The following is an 18,517-nucleotide window of genomic DNA, read 5'->3' as shown; positions in this document are numbered from 1 at the left end:
TCCCGCTGTTTTATGACTTGTTGTAGTTGTAAGTGACGGTCGGTCCCAACAGAACCAAAGAAGGAATGAAAGAAAACATGTCTCATGCTGCTGAAGCTGAATGAAATCTGGGACTCAGAGATGTTGCTACTTGACCTACCTAGTTAGCGTCAATAAGCAGCTAACGGCTATCATGCTACCGATGCTAACTCGGTTGCACCAAAAAATGTGGCGTTGGCGAAGGTCTGCGCTCTACTGAGTGTAGCTCTAGTTTAGTCATTTATTGGTTTGTATGTATGACTGTGTGTATTTTAATAACTTTTTCACAAAAACTATTAACCCGAATCGTATGAAATCTTGAGGGATGATTTGTCATCGTCCAAGAACCAATCGATTGGATTTTGGGACGTTAACGGCTAAATGTTTCTGAATAAATCACCAAAAAACTGTGAAAAAAAGTCCCACACAAAGTAGATAGGAGAGGCACCACATGGAGGAGATCAAAGGAGATCAGTGTCTGTTGCCATGGAGACGCTCCCTGCTTAGTATTTCAGAGTGATATCGCTACCTGACAGGTTAGTTAGCATCGATATGAGCTAACGGCTATCATGCCAGTGAGGCTAGCTGGGTTCCGCAAACAAATGTGGCGTTGCCGAAGCTCTGCGCTCTACCGAGTGTAGCTCTAGTTCTGAGCTGTTTTCGCTTGTCCATCTTTTAAATTTGTTTGAGCTGTTTTGAAGCGGCCTCAAGCGAGTTCTGTTCAGTGGGAAACGAGTCCAAATGGCTCTTTGAGTGTTGAAGGTTGCCGACCCCTGGTCTAGGCGGTGAAGAAATGAGTTAAACCTCTAGAAATACTGAACTTTATTGCTTTATGAATGACAACAGCTCTACAGGCATGGCTTGAAGAGTCACACTTTATTTACAAAAATACTGAGAACCAAACAGCGGAGGCGAGTTAGCACGGTTACTAGATGTTGACCAGCAGCTGAAGCTCCTGGTTACTAGATGTTGACCAGCAGCTGAAGCTTCTGGTTACTAGATGTTGACCAGCAGCTGAAGCTCCTGGTTGGAGGATGAGATGGGTCGGTAAGCGCAGGGTGACCCTCAGCGTTGCTGGTTTCTTCTTCTGAGCTGCGTCCGTCGCCACTGCGTGCTCTGCTTCGTCAGGCGTGTGTCTGAGACCATGGCGGTTTGGGTTCTGAGCGGCGGCGAGCTGGGCCGGCTTACTTCCTGCGGCGGGAGGCAGCGCCCTTCTTGCTGCTGTTGTACGAAGGAAACAGGACACACGTGACTACGTGACTCAGTTCTAACAGTTCTGGAATATCTGATTGTTTCGGGACGATCTCCAGTGGAGCAAGCTGAGCCACACAAACCATGCAGTACTTACCGGCCGGCCGAGCCGGCCAATCAGAACGATGGCGAGCCAACCAATCAGAACGATGACGAGCCAACCAATCAGAACGATGACGAGCCAACCAATCAGAACAGGTGAGTAGCAATAACAGAAGGATGCTCAGTGTCTGGACTCAAACCAAACAGCTGCTGCAAGTTTACTGAACTCTCATCCTTCCTCAGAGGTCAGTGCTCACATACCAGCATGGAAAGACCAGGACGCTTCCTCAGGTACTGGAACACCAGCTGGTTATAACCAGCTGGTTATAACCTGCTGGTTATAACCTGCAGGTTATAACCTGCTGCTGGTTATGACCTGCTGCTGGTTATAACCTGCTGGTTATGACCTGCTGCTGGTTATGACCTGCTGGTTATGACCTGCTGGTTATAACCTGCTGGTTATAACCTGCTGCTGGTTATGACCTGCTGCTGGTTATAACCTGCTGCTGGTTATAACCTGCTGCTGGTTATGACCTGCTGCTGGTTATGCCCTGCTGCTGGTTATGACCTGCTGGTTATGACCTGCTGGTTATAACTTGCTGGTTATGACCTGCTGGTTATAACCTGCTGGTTATAACCTGCTGGTTATGACCTGCTGCTGGTTATGCCCTGCTGCTGGTTATGACCTGCTGGTTATGACCTGCTGGTTATAACCTGCTGGTTATGACCTGCTGCTGGTTATGACCTTCTGCTGGTTATGACCTGCTGGTTATAACCTGCTGGTTATGACCTCCTGGTTATGACCTGCTGGTTTTAACCTGCTGGTTATGACCTGCTGGTTATGACCTTCTGGTTTTAACCTGCTGGTTTTAACCTGCTGGTTTTAACCTGCTGGTTATGACCTGCTGATGGTTATGACCTGCTGCTGGTTATAACCTGCTGGTTATAACCTGCTGCTGGTTATGACCTGCTGCTGGTTATAACCTGCTGAGCCTGGTTGTTGGAAACTGGGTTATTTTAACCACTGGTTAAACCCTAACCGCTGGTTAAATCTTTAACCCTTCATTAGCTAACCGACCCTTAAATATGCGTTGGTTAGTCATCCCGTTAGTTAACGTCGCCTTCAAAGTTAACATTGAGGTTAACAACAGTAGTTACTGTCCCTGATGCTGCTCCGCCCACTTTCAAGGCCCCGCCCACTTTCAAGGCTCCGCCCACTTTCAAGGCTCCGCCCACTTCCAAGTCTCCATGCTTCCGTGTTTTGTCTTTAACGTAGTGGTAAAGGCAGCGCAGTGTTTTTATCTGCTCTATTAAACGACCATAAAACATAACAAACTCCGCTGCTGCCAGGATGTTAAAGAGGAAGATGAAAACTGAGCTGGATGATCAGAGGCTTCATGGTTCCTCTTCCTCTTTAATGTGACCAGAGAGAACCCTCTAGAGAGAACCCTCTAGAGAGAACCATCTAGAGAGAACCCTCTAGAGAGAACCCTCTAGAGAGAACCATCTAGAAAGTGGACTGAGTGGCCAGAGAGGAAAATAATTATAACGTGGGAATGAGATAATAAGTCGTTCCCTAAAATTAATAAAGCGAGGGAACCAGATCATTTAATCTCTGGATTGATGAAGGGAGAGGTCTGCATGAGGCAGCAGGGGGCGCTCCGCTATGAGACGCTCCACAGAACTTCTTTATAATGAAGCCAGACTTCTGGTTCCTCAGGAACTACTAAACAAACTACAAACTACTGGAAATAATAACTTGGAGTTTTTAGAGCTAAAATGAGCCTTTTAATGGCTTCATGTGAAAGAGAACTTTAATCAGTGTTTACCTAGGTTACCATGGAAACGGCTGTCGAGCAGCGTTCTATCATTCTACACCTCCATTCCTCCATGTTGAAGCTTTTGATTCAGACACGTCCAGAAATAAAGTGAAAGGAGCAGAAAGTCACTATGGAATGTTGGAATGGTGAAAAATAAGACCCGATATCATTAATAATGATAAAGAGGAGAGACATGAGAATGAGATCTTCTCTTTCTGGACCAAGGTGAGTTTAACACGTCTGGACTTCACATGTTTAGTTAGAAAACACCAAGATCTAATGTGCTCCGTGGAAACGAGGCTTTTAAAGCTGCAGAGCAGCAAATATGACGGGATGGAGGCGACATTGGTGAAAAATATAATACGAGGGAATGAGATAGTAACTGTGTCTCCGGTTATTAATCTGAGGTTACTAATCATTATCTCATTCCCACGTGTTTTATATATAGTTTTATAATTATTTTTCCTATGTCCACTCTGGAGCTCCATAGAGGCGTAACTCTTCATTCCAGTATCGACTCTATCAAAGCTCAGTCCTCCACCCTGTCCTTCCTTTGTTCAACTGGTATCATGAACGCCATGGCGAGAGTTAACCACTGGTAAACAGTTAGTGGAGGTCTGGAGTTCTGTTAACTTTAACGTCAAGATAACACCTGGTTAAAGTTAACCCAGTTTAGAACAACAAGATAACACCTGGTTACCCAAAGAGACTCGCCCCTAGAGACTCACCCCGAGAGACTCACCCCTAGAGACTCACCCCGAGAGACTCACCCCTAGAGATTCACCCCTAGAGACTCACCCCTCAAGACTCACCCTTAGAGACTCACCCCGAGAGGCTCACCCCTCGAGACTCACCCCTAGAGATTCACCCCTCAAGACTCGCCCCTAGAGATTCACCCCTAGAGACTCACCCCTCAAGACTCGCCCCTAGAGACTCACCCCGAGAGGCTCGCCCCTAGAGACTCACTCCGAGAGACTCGCCCCTTGAGACTCGCCCCTAGAGACCTACCCCTCAAGGCTCACCCCTAGAGACTCACCCCGAGAGACTCGCCCCTAGAGACTCACCCCGAGAGGCTCACCCCTAGAGACTCACCCCGAGAGGCTCACCCCTAGAGACTCGCCCCTAGAGACTCGCCCCTAGAGGGTCTTTCCTGACAGTTCAATGAAACATTTCAGGAGTTGTGTTAGTCGGTGGAGGTCCGGTCTTTACAACTTTAACTTTCACACGCAGTGTTGAAGAGATGAGGTTTCACTCGACACAGAAACAGTTTCCCGTGATAAACTGTTGTGGTGTTACGGCAGACGAGCGCTCGGCACAACGCTACTTACTGCTTCTGCAACTCATCAATGCGGTTCCTGTACGTGAGCACCTGGAGGACGACACAGCAGCAGCACTTTACCACACAGCGTTACCTCGTGTCTCTGCTCTCGGCTCCATGGGCTGAACTTCACCGGATTAACAGTTGAACCCCACCAGTTCACCGGCTGAACCACACCGGTTCACCGGCTGAATGCTACTAGAAAAGTTTCACCACTTAGATCAGCTTAAACCTCCGTATTAATCTGGATGTGCTCCCGCTACAGTCAAACCTGAGCTTCATACTTACCTGTAACATTCACACATGACTGAGGCTCAAGATCCTAAATCCTGTAACATTCACACATGACTGAGGCTGAAGATCCTAAATCCTGTAACATTCACACATGACTGAGGGTGAAGATCCTAAATCCTGTAACATTCACACATGACTGAGGCTCAAGATCCTAAATCCTGTAACATTCACACATGACTGAGGCTGAAGATCCTAAATCCTGTAACATTCACACATGACTGAGGCTGAAGATCCTAAATCCTGTAACATTCACACGTGACTGAGGCTGACGATCCTAAATCCTGTAACATTCACACACGACTGAGGCTGAAGATCCTAAATCCTGTAACATTCACACATGACTGAGGCTGACGATCCTAAATCCTGTAACATTCACACATGACTGAGGCTGAAGATCCTAAATCCTGTAACATTCACACATGACTGAGGCTGAAGATCCTAAATCCTGTAACATTCACACGTGACTGAGGGTGAAGATCCTAAATCCTGTAACATTCACACATGACTGAGGCTGAAGAGCCTAAATCCTGTAACATTCACACATGACTGAGGCTGAAGATCCTAAATCCTGTAACATTCACACATGGCTGAGGCTGAAGATCCTAAATCCTGTAACATTCACACGATTGAAACTGGAGATCCCAAATCCTGTAACATTCACACATGGCTGAGGCTGAAGATCCTAAATCCTGTAACATTCACACATGGCTGAGGCTGAAGATCCCAAATCCTGTAACATTCACACATGACTGAGGCTGAAGATCCTAAATCCTGTAACATTCACACATGATTGAGGCTGAAGATCCTATATCCTGTAACATTCACACGATTGAAACTGGAGATCCCAAATCCTGTAACATTCACACATGGCTGAGGCTGAAGATCCTAAATCCTGTAACATTCACACATGGCTGAGGCTGAAGATCCTAAATCCTGTAACATGCACACATGATTGAGGCTGAAGATCCTATATCCTGTAACATTCACACGATTGAAACTGGAGATCCCAAATCCTGTAACATTCACACATGGCTGAGGCTGAAGATCCTAAATCCTGTAACATTCACACATGGCTGAGGCTGAAGATCCCAAATCCTGTAACATTCACACATGACTGAGGCTGAAGATCAAAAATCCTGTAACCTCTCAAATGTGTTGAAACAATTAAACTGTAGAGACCAATTCCTGCTCTACCAATGTGGCATTGGAAGCAACTTTAGGAAACATCTTTGGAAACAAACCCGTCCCCTCTCTGTGTGGAGAGTTCTGTCCTCTGGGGGGCGCTCTGCCTCCGACTGTCCTTCATGCTGACATGCAAGCGGGCCTGAAACTAGCAGCTCACAGCGACTCCGCTACTTACAATTTACTGAGCTCCTCCACTCTTTTACGCAGGGTTGTAACCTGGAAACAAACACCCCGGGTCATAAAGACAGAACGTGACGAGACAATGTGACGACGTGAAGAGAGAACATGACGAGAACGTGAAGGGAGAACGTAATGAGAATGTAAAGGGGGAACACAACAAGATTTTTAAGGGAGAAAGTGACAAGATTGTGAAGGGAGAACGTGAAGGGAGAACACGACGAGATCGTGAAGGGAGAACGTGAAGGGAGAACATGACGAGAACATGAAGGAAGAATGCGAAGAGAGAATGTGAAGCGAGAACGTGAAGGAGGAACACGACGAGATCGTGAAGGGAGAACATGACGAGAATGTGAACGGCGAACACGACGAGATCGTGAAGGGAGAACGTGAAGCAAGAACACAACGAGAACGTGAAGGAAGAACACGACGGGATCGTGAAGGGAGAACATGACGAGAACATGAATGGAGAACGCAAAGAGAACGTGAAGGGAGAACGTGACGAGAACGTGAGGGAGAACGCGACAACAGAACGAAATGACAGGACGCAGAGAGAGCTCAAGGAGAACGCAGCGAGAGGATGCGATAAAGCACGAGGAGAGGATGTGACGACAGAACGTGATGACAGGCTGATCGTCTTCACACAGTCAACGATCCTCGAGCGTCTTGGAGATTTTAAAGTTTTGGGTTTGTTTTCAGAAAACCTTCAATCTGACAACAATGTGGACAAACATGGAAAGGCTCACTCAGACAATGGAATCAGACACTTAATAATTCATTTACCTATTGAGATGAGTGCAAAACATGTAAGACTTCGTTGTGTCTTGATGTGAAACATACCCCAAAACCATGATCACAAAACTTTTAAATAATGTCCTCGTTTTGTTTTGTTTTTTTCAAATTCAGGGAACATTTTTTAAAACCTGAAAAAATGAGAAAGTTCAAATCGCGAATAAAATTCGCTTAAATCCTGAAATCAATGTGCAGAATGTGGGAAAAACTGATAAAACTGACAAAAAATAAAGTCTGAGAATACAAAATAAATGACATTATGTAGAAAAAGGTGAAAATCCAAATGAAAAGGCAATTAAATATAGATTTCAATCTGTTACGAAACATTTCAAAGAAAAGCTTCTAAAATATCAGATGGGTTCTTAAACTCTTTAACTACTCTGATGTAATCTAATGTAATACCATCTCATCTAATGTAATCTGATGTTTTCTCATGTGATCCTGTGTAATCTAATCTAATCTAAAGTGATTTGCACGTTCTAAAAGCTGGACTCTTCCATTTCCTGTGTTTACAGATGAAAAGTTAACATGAGAATATAATCTGTTTTCCTTCACAATGCTTCTGAATGAAAGGTGAACTTTCAGTCTGCCGACCTGGTTTGAAGGAAACATTCGTTTATCGTGACATCATCGTGGGCTGGTAATTTGACACCGGCTCACCTCATACTTCTGCCTCTTCAGTCTCTCCATGTGGTCGAACTTCTCCGACTCCAGCTGGGCCATCCATTCATGCAGCTCCTTGATCTTATCCCTGCAGCAAACAACATTCATCACTTGTTTCAAACTTTCTTTAATCACACAGCATCTTTCACAACTCGCCATAGAAGGAATTTTCCACTTCCTGTTTGTTTGTCCGCCTCTGTGAAAACAGTTTGTATTGTTAACTTTATTCTTCATGCTCATTCAGTCAAACTGTAAATGATGAGTTATGGATAACTGACGAGTATCGGATTCTTCTCATGTCGCCGCAGCAAATGCAGACCAACGTACAGACGTACTGATGTACTGACGTACTGATGTACCGACGACTGACGTACTGATGTACCGACGTACTGATGTACCGACGTACTACTGATGTACCGACGTACTGATGTACCGACGTACTACTGATGTACCGACGTACTGATGTACCGACGTACTACTGATGTACCGACGTACTGATGTACCAACGTACTACTGATGTACCGACGTACCAACATACCAATTTACCGATGTACTGAGGTACTAAGGTATGAATGACTTTTATAATTTCAAAGTGGATATGAATGCGACTAGCAAGTTAGGCTAGCGTGCTCTCCGGCTGATTAGGATTACCACATTAGGATTAGCACATCGGGATTAGCACATAATGATTAGCACATTAGGATTAGCACATTGGGAATAGCACACTGGGATTAGCACATCAGGATTAGCACATTAGGATTAGTACATCAGGATTAGCACATTGGGATTTGCACATTAGGATTAGTACATCAGGATTAGCCCATTGGGATTAGCACATCGGGATTAGTACATTAGGATTAGCACATTGGGATTAGTACATCAGGATTAGCACATTGGGATTAGTACATCAGGATTAGCACATCGGGATTAGTACATTGGGATTAGTATATCAGGATTAGCACATCGGGATTAGCATATTGGGATTAGTACATCAGGATTAGCACATCGGGATTAGTACATTAGGATTAGCACATTGGGATTAGCCCATTGAGATTAGCACATTGGGATTAGTACATCAGGATTAGCACATCAAGATTAGCACATTGGGATTAGTACATCAGGATTGTGACATTGGGATTAGTACATTGGTAGTTGGAGGTAAGTACAGGGTCATACTTGAGCTTGTCCTCATTCAGATGGTCGATGTTCAGCGCCTTGCGTCTGGCGGCCAGGATCTTCTTCTTCTTCTCTCTCTCAGTCTCTTTCTTTCCTCCTCTCTTCTGGTCAGCCTAACACACACACACACACACACACCACATTAACCTCTCTGTGTGTGTGTGTGTGTGTGTGTGTGTGTGTGTGTGTGTGTGTGTGTGTGTGTGTGTGTGTGTGTGTGTGTGTGTGTGTGTGTGTGTGTGTGTGTGTGTGTGTGTGTGTGTGTGTGTGTGTGTGTGAGTGTGCTGACCCTCTGCAGGTGGCTGCTGTAGTTGGAGCCCATGCTGGTCAGAGCAGACTTCTTCTTAGCCTCTTCACCAGCCTTCTTCTTAGCATCGCTCTCCTCCCTCTGCCGCCTCTCGTCCTTCAAAATAAAGCTCAGAGTGAGACGGCCAGTAACTACAGACTGACGGTAACTACAGAAAGTAACTCCAGGCAGTAGCAGGCCCACTGACCTCCCCTCTGTAACTCCAGACAGACAGTAAGTACAGACAGAAGGTAACTTCAGACAGGAACTCCAGACAGACAGTAACTCCAAACAGTAACTACAGACAGCAACTACAGACAGACAGCAACTCCAGACAAAAGGTAACTCCAGGCAGTAACTCTAGACAGACAGTGAGTACAGACAGAAGGTAACTCCAGACAGACAGTCACTCTAGACAGAAGGTAACTCCAGACAGTAACTCTAGACAGACAGTGAGTACAGACAGAAGGTAACTCCAGACAGACAGTAACTCCAGACACACAGTAACTCCAGAAAGTAACTCCAGACTGACCTCTCTCCTGGCCTGCCGCTCCTTCTCCTTCTCAGCTCGGACCCTCTGCTGCTCGGCTCTCTCAGCACGACGTTTCTCCTGCAGGGCAGCAACACGTCCTGCTTTACAGAGGCTTCACATTCTGACCCGTTTCTTTGGCTTCACATTCTGACCCGTTTCTTTGGCTTCACATTCTGACCCGTTTCTTTGGCTTCACATTCTGACCCGTTTCTTTGGCTTCACAGTCAAATGGACAGACAGCTTCTTGAGTTCTCTGGAGTCTATTGATCACTCACGATTCTCTCCTTGAGGGCAATCAGCTCCTCCTCCTCCTTCTTCCTGCACTCAAAGTGAGCATCGATCAGCCCCTGCAGCTCGACCAGGTCCTTGTTCTGACGCTTCTTCTGGATGTCCTGCAGGGGGCACCAACACAAGCACTCAGCCAACAGGAAGTTCCCAGCAGACACACAGGAAGTTCCCAGCTTGGTTCCTACTCACATCAAAGTCCACTTTCTCACCATCGGGGATCTTGGGAGCACTGGGCCTGTGAGGGGAGGGGGCGGGGCTTATTGTCAATGTCAGTGATCTGATTGGTTTTCTTTAGTCCTGTGAGTCAGATCAGATTATCAACAGGAAGCAAGGAAGGAGGAAACTTACTTGAACTTTGGCTTTTCCTCTGTAGGTTAGGAAATGAAGAGGGGACAAGTACATGTGATCGGGTTAGAAACAAAACGACTTGTCAGGCGTCACATGGTTGTTTAACATGACAGATTAGATTCAGTAACAGTCAGTTTAAAGTTAGAATGAAATGAGAGCCAACGTTCAGCAATCCCTTAAAAAAGACAAAATCGGTTCTGATTCGACTGAAAATTTCTCTTTTCATTTACAGCTTTTTTTTTCCTGCTTTATCTTTTTTGGCTTGACCCCAAAACTGTTGACACAAGCAAGACAGAGTCCTGGTCCCATGTCCTTCCTGCCCGTTAACCCAGAACGTGGCGGCGCCATGCCATGCAGAGGACGAGTGGTGTAGCAAGAGTCCCGGTGGGTCGCTGCGCCTGAAGCAGGTTGTTAGCACCTCACGGTCTTTACCCTTCATCTCCACTAGCAGCTTTAGCATTTTCCTCAAAATCATTCAACGTACGCTGTCTCACAAATTTCAGAGTTTCATTGCCAATCGGGCAGTTTGAGGACAACTAGACGGGCAGGTGATCCCTGAGTACAGACGTCAGACCTGGACAACTGGAGGCCCACCAAAACCAGATAGACAGATTTCAGATTTTTATGAAAAAATGAACATACCTTCCTCTTCAACGGCCTCTGCATGCAGCAAGCATCCGAAACATAAAGCAGAATAGACAGAGTGTTAGCGGCTGCGTCCTGGTGGCAGCAGATTCACATCCAGAACACTGAGAACTGCACCGAGCCTCAGCTGCTTCAGCGGTAAATTCTCAAATAGTTCACATCAGCAGGCAGAGCCACTTCCTGTCTGCTGGGACATCAGCTAGACCAGGGTTGGTTACTGGCAAAGATCCAGCCAGAAGGTTTGGGCTCCAAAGCAGAAGCTGCTTTTTCATACTGCTCAGACAGTATTTGAGAATTTACCAACGGTTCTGTGACGTTAAGGCTTAAAGTCGTCACGGCTCCAGAGAGAAAACCAACCCTTCACATGCCTTTGGACTTTGAGCCAGAAGAAGCAGCAGCATTAACGACTGAAACACTGAACTGAAAGCATCACTGTTTCCTCCTTTCGTCTCAAATTACTGCAGAAGAAAACACATGAAGAGTTTAGTTCTGCGAACTGACTTCTAACGCCACTATCGATACTCTGCCATGTTACTGATGAAGCGACACGGACTTACCGAAGGTGTGAACTGGTATCTTTGAATCTATAGTCACCCTCAATTCATCAACAAAGGCATGTGAGTCTAACAACATCTTTACTTTAAGCACTTAAAGGTTCGTCAGCCCAAGACATCTCTTAAGAAACCGAAAAGCCTTTTTTACATGCTCAGCAGTCCGTTATTCCCTTTAGAGTCTCGCTGAGCAGGACGGTTCAGGTCAATCTGATGCTCGTCAGCATCAGATGTAAAATCCTGGAGAAGCAACATGCATGTGAACAGTCGTACACTGATGAAAGACGCTGATATTTTATTCCTCGCGGTGAAAAAGGTTCTCCGTCGGTATGAGATGACTCGACGTCTGCTAACACGAGACGAAGCGGCTAACGGTCATCACCTCGTGTGCTTCAGTGTTTCTGGCATGAAAAACCTGTCAAACTGTTTACATCGTCTGCCGTCACATTAGAAAAGCTTTTTCCTTTCTGCCTGAATCTCACGGAGAAATAAAACACGGGGAAGTACTAGCTCGTTGTTGTTTGCTTGCATCAAATTGCATTAGCATTATGTTAGCTTCCTTTACGTTAGCCGATGCTAGTTCAGCTACAAGTTTACTGAATTAGAGGGACGTAGAGTTATACAGAATAGAAGCTTTATCTTGGTGTAATGAGTGCAGACTAATGAAACTAGTCCTGCGATGCAGGTTTTGGTCTTTAAAGTTCCTCCCAGAACTGAATCCTAAGTTTGATTTCGTTCTCGTTGTTGACGTTCGTCTCTAAAACCTTCCTGAAGGAAATTCCACTTCACACTAACTGGTATTTCCAGCATTTTATTTTGGCGGGACGTCCCCGGTTTGTTGACGTGTCAGCGTCAGAGAAACTCCTGAAGGTTCCCGAGGCTTTGAGTCACAAGATCCCGTTTGTCCACTGGATCTCTGCACATCTGGATCCTCTCTGGGAAATCCTTCAGTTTCACTACATTCAGACTCTTTCTCTGAGAAAGTCTGGAGCTTTTTCAAATGTTGATGTTCTGGCTGGAGCTGCCGCCACGCCATCTTGGATATCCCACAATCCCTTGGGGCAGGTTTCCCAAGATGGCGTCAGTCAGAAAACATCAGCAGTTTGATGGTTTGTCTGGAAACTTCTGGACTTTAGTGAGAAGGATTTAGGATTTACTGCAGTTTGAAATGAGAGGAGATGTTCTGATTTGGTTTTATTCTCTGGACAGAATCTCTCCTTTATGGAAGGACGGGATAAAGATTGTTCTGCTGGAGGAACTTTAATAGTTTGATCATTAAAATATCAGCCGCCCAACATCAGTGTCTTCAAGGTGATTTCAGCAGGTCTATATAAAAGGTGTTGAAATCTTAACGTGAGCAATGTAACGCTGTGTGTGTGTGTGTGTGTGTGTGTGTGTGTGTGTGTGTGTGTGTGTGTGTGTGTGTGTGTGTGTGTGTGTGTGTGTGTGTGTGTGTGTGTGTGTGTGTGTGTGTGTGTGTGTGTGTGTGTGTGTGTGTGTGTGTGTGTGTGCCCAGAGGTGAAAGGAAGGTAGCATTAGCACTAGCAGACATGTGAGCATGTGTGCGGTCAGGATTAGCGGCTTCGGGCCGGCTGTCGCCGCTCCAGCGCATCTGATGTCTGTGAAAGGATGATAGAATTGCCCCTGCCCCCCTTTTCATGCCACATACCTTCAGGCTCAGGCTCTGGCTCTGGCTCTGGTTCTACCACTGGTTCTGGCTCTGGTTCTGGCTCTGGTTCTGGCTCTGCCTCTGGCTCAGGGGCCGCCTCAGGGGCCACCTCTACTTCCTCTACTACCTCCTCCTCTACAGCTACACAACATGCAGCGAGTCACCAGGGGAGAGGAAGGGCGGTGAGAGGGTTAATGGAAGCGGGGGGAGGGGGGAGGGTGGAGGGGGGAGAGGGGGAGAGAGTGGTTGATGGTGAGTAGATGTGAGATATGAAGAGGCGTGTACTGCCACCGGAGGGCGCTAAAGCAGGTGAGACAGCAGGCGGTTACAAGAGGGAAAAGGTCAGTTATTGATGATGAGACGAAGTCGCTTCCTGGGAAAAACCTGCCCTGCAACTCCAAACCAGACCGACTCTGTCCTGGAGGAAAATCACCATCTGACGCCGCTTGATTGTTTTTACTGGAGCGGAACATTAGTCTCATGCACAGTGAGAATAAACCAAGTGGAGGTAAGAGCACACGTCCTCGACGGTGACTGATGGATTAGTATCAGTGACTCGTCGGAGGTCTGCCGGCCGTCTTACCATCGAATTCTTCACGTCCAGCCGAGAAAGAGAGGAGCAGAAGGACATGATCAACAGATCCCGTTTGTACCCACTTTGTCAGAAAGTAACAGCAAAGTGTGGGTACACTGGGGATCCATGCTCAGCATACTCAGAGCCGTCCTCCTGGGCTGACCAGACCTGCAGGACTCTAGAGTCCGTCAGAGTCTGGCTCAGCTCAGGAGGATCGGGCAGCTGCAGACGGTCATGCAGAGCTGCAGGACTCTCTGGCAACAGGCCAGTGCAACTTGTTTTTGGTGAACGTCAGGCGTGTTAGACACTGTTCTGTTGCCAGGGGCGGAGCCACAGCGAGGAGGAGAACGTATGTGCCGGTTTGCTTGAGAAAGGAAGCGTTACGGCACAACGTGAATCTGGAGGAGTCAAGCCAAACCTGCAAACATACCAACTGTCCATTGACTACAATGACTACAGGGGGACAGAAAGTCAGTTAGGCATGAATCACAGGTGATACTGGGACGTCCCGACTGTACCTGCACCTACTGCGAGGGATTTCAAGGTTTGGGTTTTCTTATGAACAGGGAAGAAGACGCTACTTACCCTCGACCTGATCACTGCAACACACAAACAAAGCAATTCTAAGGTCAAAGCGCTCTGTTAAAGTTTGTGCTTGGTGAAGGTAATTTGATAAAACATTCCATCGTCTGCATAAAGCTTTTCACAAGCTGGTATTGATGACAATCACATAAATACTTCATAAATTGTTCCTCTGAACTTTGGGATGGATTTAGTTTAACTGATCGAAGATTTCAATTTGAAATTATGATAAATAAACCACAAAACAACGACAAGTACATTTTTAAAAGTATTTAGATAGATATAGATATAGATATAGATACAGATCTATATTAGTGCTGTCAAAAATAACACGTTAATTTCATTAATGGATTTGAAACGTTTAACTTGTTAAAAAAATTCACATAATTAACGCAGTTTGTTCATGTCCACTATTTCTTTTTGTTTCCCTCCCTTACAGGAGCTGCCCCATGAGCAGCGTCTCTGGGCGTAGCACCGTGACCGTGTTTTACTTTGTAAAGCTGAATTTAATGACCACAGAAGTAATTCTGCAGCAGAACAACAGGTTGCCATGTTGGCTGACCAGGAGCCTCCAAACTGCTAAAGCTGGAGGAAATACTGGTAAAATATTAATTTCTCCTCTTTCTCTCTTTCCCTGGCTCTCCTCTATACTGTGTGTGTGTGTGTGTGTGTGTGTGTGTGTGTGTGTGTGTGTGTGTGTGTGTGTGTGTGTGTGTGTGTGTGTGTGTGTGTGTGTGTGTGTGTGTGTGTGTGTGTTACAGTATATTATTGCCACTTTATTCATGTAATAAGTTTACAACTTTGTTTCTAGAAATATTAAATTCTCAAAGTGGTGGACCTGCACTCTAACAAAACCCAGACTGATGTTAGATCTTTTTTATTCATTTATTTATGTTTTTATTATTTTGCTGATCTTGGATCGAAACAGTTTCATGCAAAGCTAAAAGGACGTTATAACAAATAGTCTTTGAATTGAAATATAGTCTCTGTGTGCTGAGTCGACATTAATTCTGTGGTTTTCCCTGAATAAATATCCATTACAAGCTTCAGTCTTCAGTAGAAAAACAATGTGATTAATCACAATTAATTACAGAAAATTGTGCAATTAATTAATTAGTAAAGAAATTTTTAGCGATTGACAGCACTAATATATATATATATATATATATATATATATATATATATATATATATATATATATATATATAAATCTGGTTGAGTCTGGTCACTTGGTTTTATTGGTTGAATTGGTTAAAGGCTATACAAAGTGGGGGCTTCCAGACATGGACCTGCCTGCTGGACTGTGTGTTGGAGGTATTTTATCAAACGAGTCACCAGAACAGTGAAAAGCAGGTTGTACTCACACTTCCTCGGTGTCGGACATGGTGACAGTGGACTTTGCAACCTGGAATTGAGAGAGAAGACAGGAAGTTCACGTCTGTGAGCAGCGAGCGTCGCTCCGCTTTATTTATAGCTCAGGATTAAGTTGCAGATGTCTTGAATATGTGCTGTTGACCCCACCCTGAGCAGAACACCCCCCACCCAGACCAAAGCCCCCCACCTTGAATCACCACAACTAACAAAGTTATATCTGTCCAAGATTCTGTGGCCGTTAGCTGAGACGTACTCATTACAGGTTTGTGTTTTAATGGCAGAATCCTCATGTCCAAGTTTTTCAGGTTATAATTAGACAAGAGGCTGAAACGTGAGCTTCAGTCCTGATTCTGCTTCGCTCATGATAAGTTGAGACGGGAGCCAAAATTGGATTTATGTCGACGTGTTTTCAGCTGTTGGGAGAAGAGGTGGCGGCACACACCCTGTTTTCATGTCTCTTCTGTATCAGAGGCGTCAGTGATTTTATTAATCTGTAGAAACACGTTGCTGCAGCTGCTTCAGCTTCCACATCAGACCTGAAGTCCCTGGATGCTTCAGCTTCCACATCAGACCTGAAAGCCCTGGATGCTTCAGCTTCCACATCAGACCTGAAAGCCCTGGATGCTTCAGCTTCCACATCAGTCCTGAAAGCCCGGTGCATCAGCTTCCACATCAGACCTCAAAGCCCTGGATGCTTCAGCTTCCACATCAGACCTGAAAGCCCTGGATGCTTCAGCTTCCACATCAGACCTGAAAGCCCGGTGCTTCGGGGAGAGGACATCCAGACTGGACACTGTCTGATTAAAGCCTCACATTGATAAACTCTCGGTTCACTTCTGATGGAATGTGTTGGTGCTGAGACCTCAGATTAGTCTCTTATTAGCCCCACCAGTGTGAGGCCGCCGCTAAGGCGTCCCGGTGATACGGCTATTTCCAATGGACAGCTGCAGAGGGCTGGGATCCGGTTTCAGTGGACCCTCCATCTTGAAGATTGGGTTCCTTTCCTTGGACCACGACCCACAAGACTGTTTTCATCTCCATATGTGGCAGTGCTCCTGCGCTCACATGGTTCCTTCAATCACCCCGAGACTCCCTGTCCACCGCAGCTTCACAGCTCCAGAATTTAAAATAAACCCTCAAACGTGGTGTGAAGGTCAAAGGTCTAATGCCTGGCTTCCTGCAATTTGTTCTCTGAAACTTGTAAATTCCAACTCCAAAGGGTTGACATGCGACTGTAATCAGAAACAACCAAACACTTGATGTTGAGACAATTCCTTCACATCCCGAGCCCTGCTGGATCTCCTGCTGGATCTCCTGCTAGATCTCCTGCTAAATCTCCTGCTAGATCTCCTGCTCAAGATGTTTCAGTGTTTATCCTGCAGCTATGAGCGCTCTAGTCTGCATACATGCCGGCTGCATTTGCAGCTTCACCAGAGATTAAACCTACAAGCGGACCCTCGACGAGAGACATTCGTGACTTAAGATTCCAGAAACAACAACATGACTTGGTGTTGCATAACTCATTAGTATCATCTTCTATCTCCTGGAGCGGAAAGCTGCTCTAGAGGCTTTAAGCTCCTGTAAATCCCTCAGGTATGAACCTCCGCCCCTCTGGGTCACTGGACTCCGACCAACCGGCGGCAGCAGCAACAACAACAGACGAGAAACCCGGAACCCTCCGAGGTTCAGGGGGGGGTTTTACTTTACAGGATTGCAGGAAGATACACCAACACAATCCACCACAAAGTAAAAACAAACTCTGGACTGCAGCTCAGGGTCTCTCCTGGAGTCCAGCTGCTGCCGCAACACAGAGGGGAGGTTTGGACTCTTTGTTCTCACTGTGGCAGAGTTCTGGGGGCATTTCATATTAACTTCATCCCTACCATTCACCCTCTCATCCTCCTCTCTACCATTCACCCTCTCATCCTCCCCTCTACCATTCACCCTCTCATCCCCCTCTCTACCATTCACCCTCTCATCCTCCCCTCTACCATTAAAACTCTCATCCTCCTCTCTACCATTAAAACTCTCATCCTCCTCTCTTCCATTCACCCTCCCATCCTCCTCTCTCCCCTTACCTCAGAAAAGCCGAACGAAGCGAGCTCCTGCTGGCCAAGACAGGCTGTAAGGTTCTGCAAACTTACCGCGCTGATTATGTCCTTCTGTTATAGTGACACTTGATCCGCTCGGCCGTCTGATTGGCTGGAGGGCATAGTCGGAGGCGATGCCACTCCCCACAGCCCCCCATCCCCCACCCCTCCCTCCGCTGGCACTCAATAAGGAGATGGAAAGGCTCGAGTGTGAAGGAGGGAGGCTCAAGTTTGGGGAAAGAGGAGACAGCCAGGAAGAGCAGCTCCCATACCCTCATCCCAACAACCCCCACCCAAGGATGCTATTCTGGGGCGGCTGCATTAGGCAAGCAGAATTCATGTGAGAGCGAGAGGAAAGTTTGGTACGTCAGGCAGAAGGGAGGTGGCCTTACTGGGCACCACATATCAACACAACGTACAGCGTGGTCAACGCAGGACAAACACAACTGGTCAACGCAGGACAAACACTATGTAAATTCTGTTCAGAACACACTCAGCCATCTTTTATAGGAGAATTTGGTGAAGACAGAAACTATTGTCCAACAAACTGTTGGATAGATGGTTTTACTAACAGCGTAACTGTTTGATTACTGTTACATTACTATTACGTTTCTATTACATAGCAGGCCTAATAAACACAGAAACCTCGAGATTATCTGTAGCTACCAAAGGTTTTTTTAAAAGGTTTTTTGGGGCTTTTGAAGCAAGAATGTGCACTTAAGTTTTAACACACCAAGTCAGCCCAACTAATGTGTTTAGCATGTAGTGATTAGCATCACTGCTGTGTGAGCCCTGGACTCTTTAGCATGTAGCATATAGCATTGCGGCTCTGTTGAGCCCTG

The 18,517-nt window shown here is 46.0% G+C and overlaps 1 protein-coding gene across 5 annotated transcripts; it reads right to left on the bottom strand.

Moving 5' to 3' along the window:
* Positions 1-875: 875 nt before the first annotated feature.
* On the bottom strand, positions 876-17,721 carry tnnt3a (troponin T type 3a (skeletal, fast)). Of its 5 annotated transcripts, none has more exons than XM_080475936.1 (14): positions 17,664-17,721; positions 15,576-15,616; positions 14,215-14,228; positions 13,056-13,196; positions 10,833-10,850; positions 10,191-10,209; positions 10,032-10,077; positions 9,830-9,946; positions 9,555-9,632; positions 9,026-9,139; positions 8,737-8,849; positions 7,558-7,648; positions 6,104-6,144; positions 876-1,239 (listed from the first exon to the last, which is right to left on the bottom strand). In XM_080475936.1, exons 2-14 carry the CDS (start codon positions 15,593-15,595, stop codon positions 1,203-1,205), a joined length of 849 nt encoding a protein of 282 aa, XP_080332062.1. In that variant the 5' UTR covers positions 15,596-15,616; positions 17,664-17,721; the 3' UTR covers positions 876-1,202. The 5 variants fall into 5 exon arrangements, with proteins under 5 accessions (XP_080332062.1, XP_080332063.1, XP_080332064.1 ...); XM_080475937.1 differs by lacking the exon at positions 6,104-6,144 and adding an exon at positions 4,460-4,500; XM_080475938.1 differs by lacking the exon at positions 10,833-10,850.
* Positions 17,722-18,517: the final 796 nt, after the last annotated feature.

Source organism: Lipophrys pholis (assembly GCF_963383615.2).
Source record: "Lipophrys pholis genome assembly, chromosome: 11".
In the NCBI taxonomy this organism is placed as follows: Eukaryota; Metazoa; Chordata; class Actinopteri; order Blenniiformes; family Blenniidae; genus Lipophrys; species Lipophrys pholis.
This window is presented reverse-complemented; position numbering and strand designations above follow the sequence as displayed.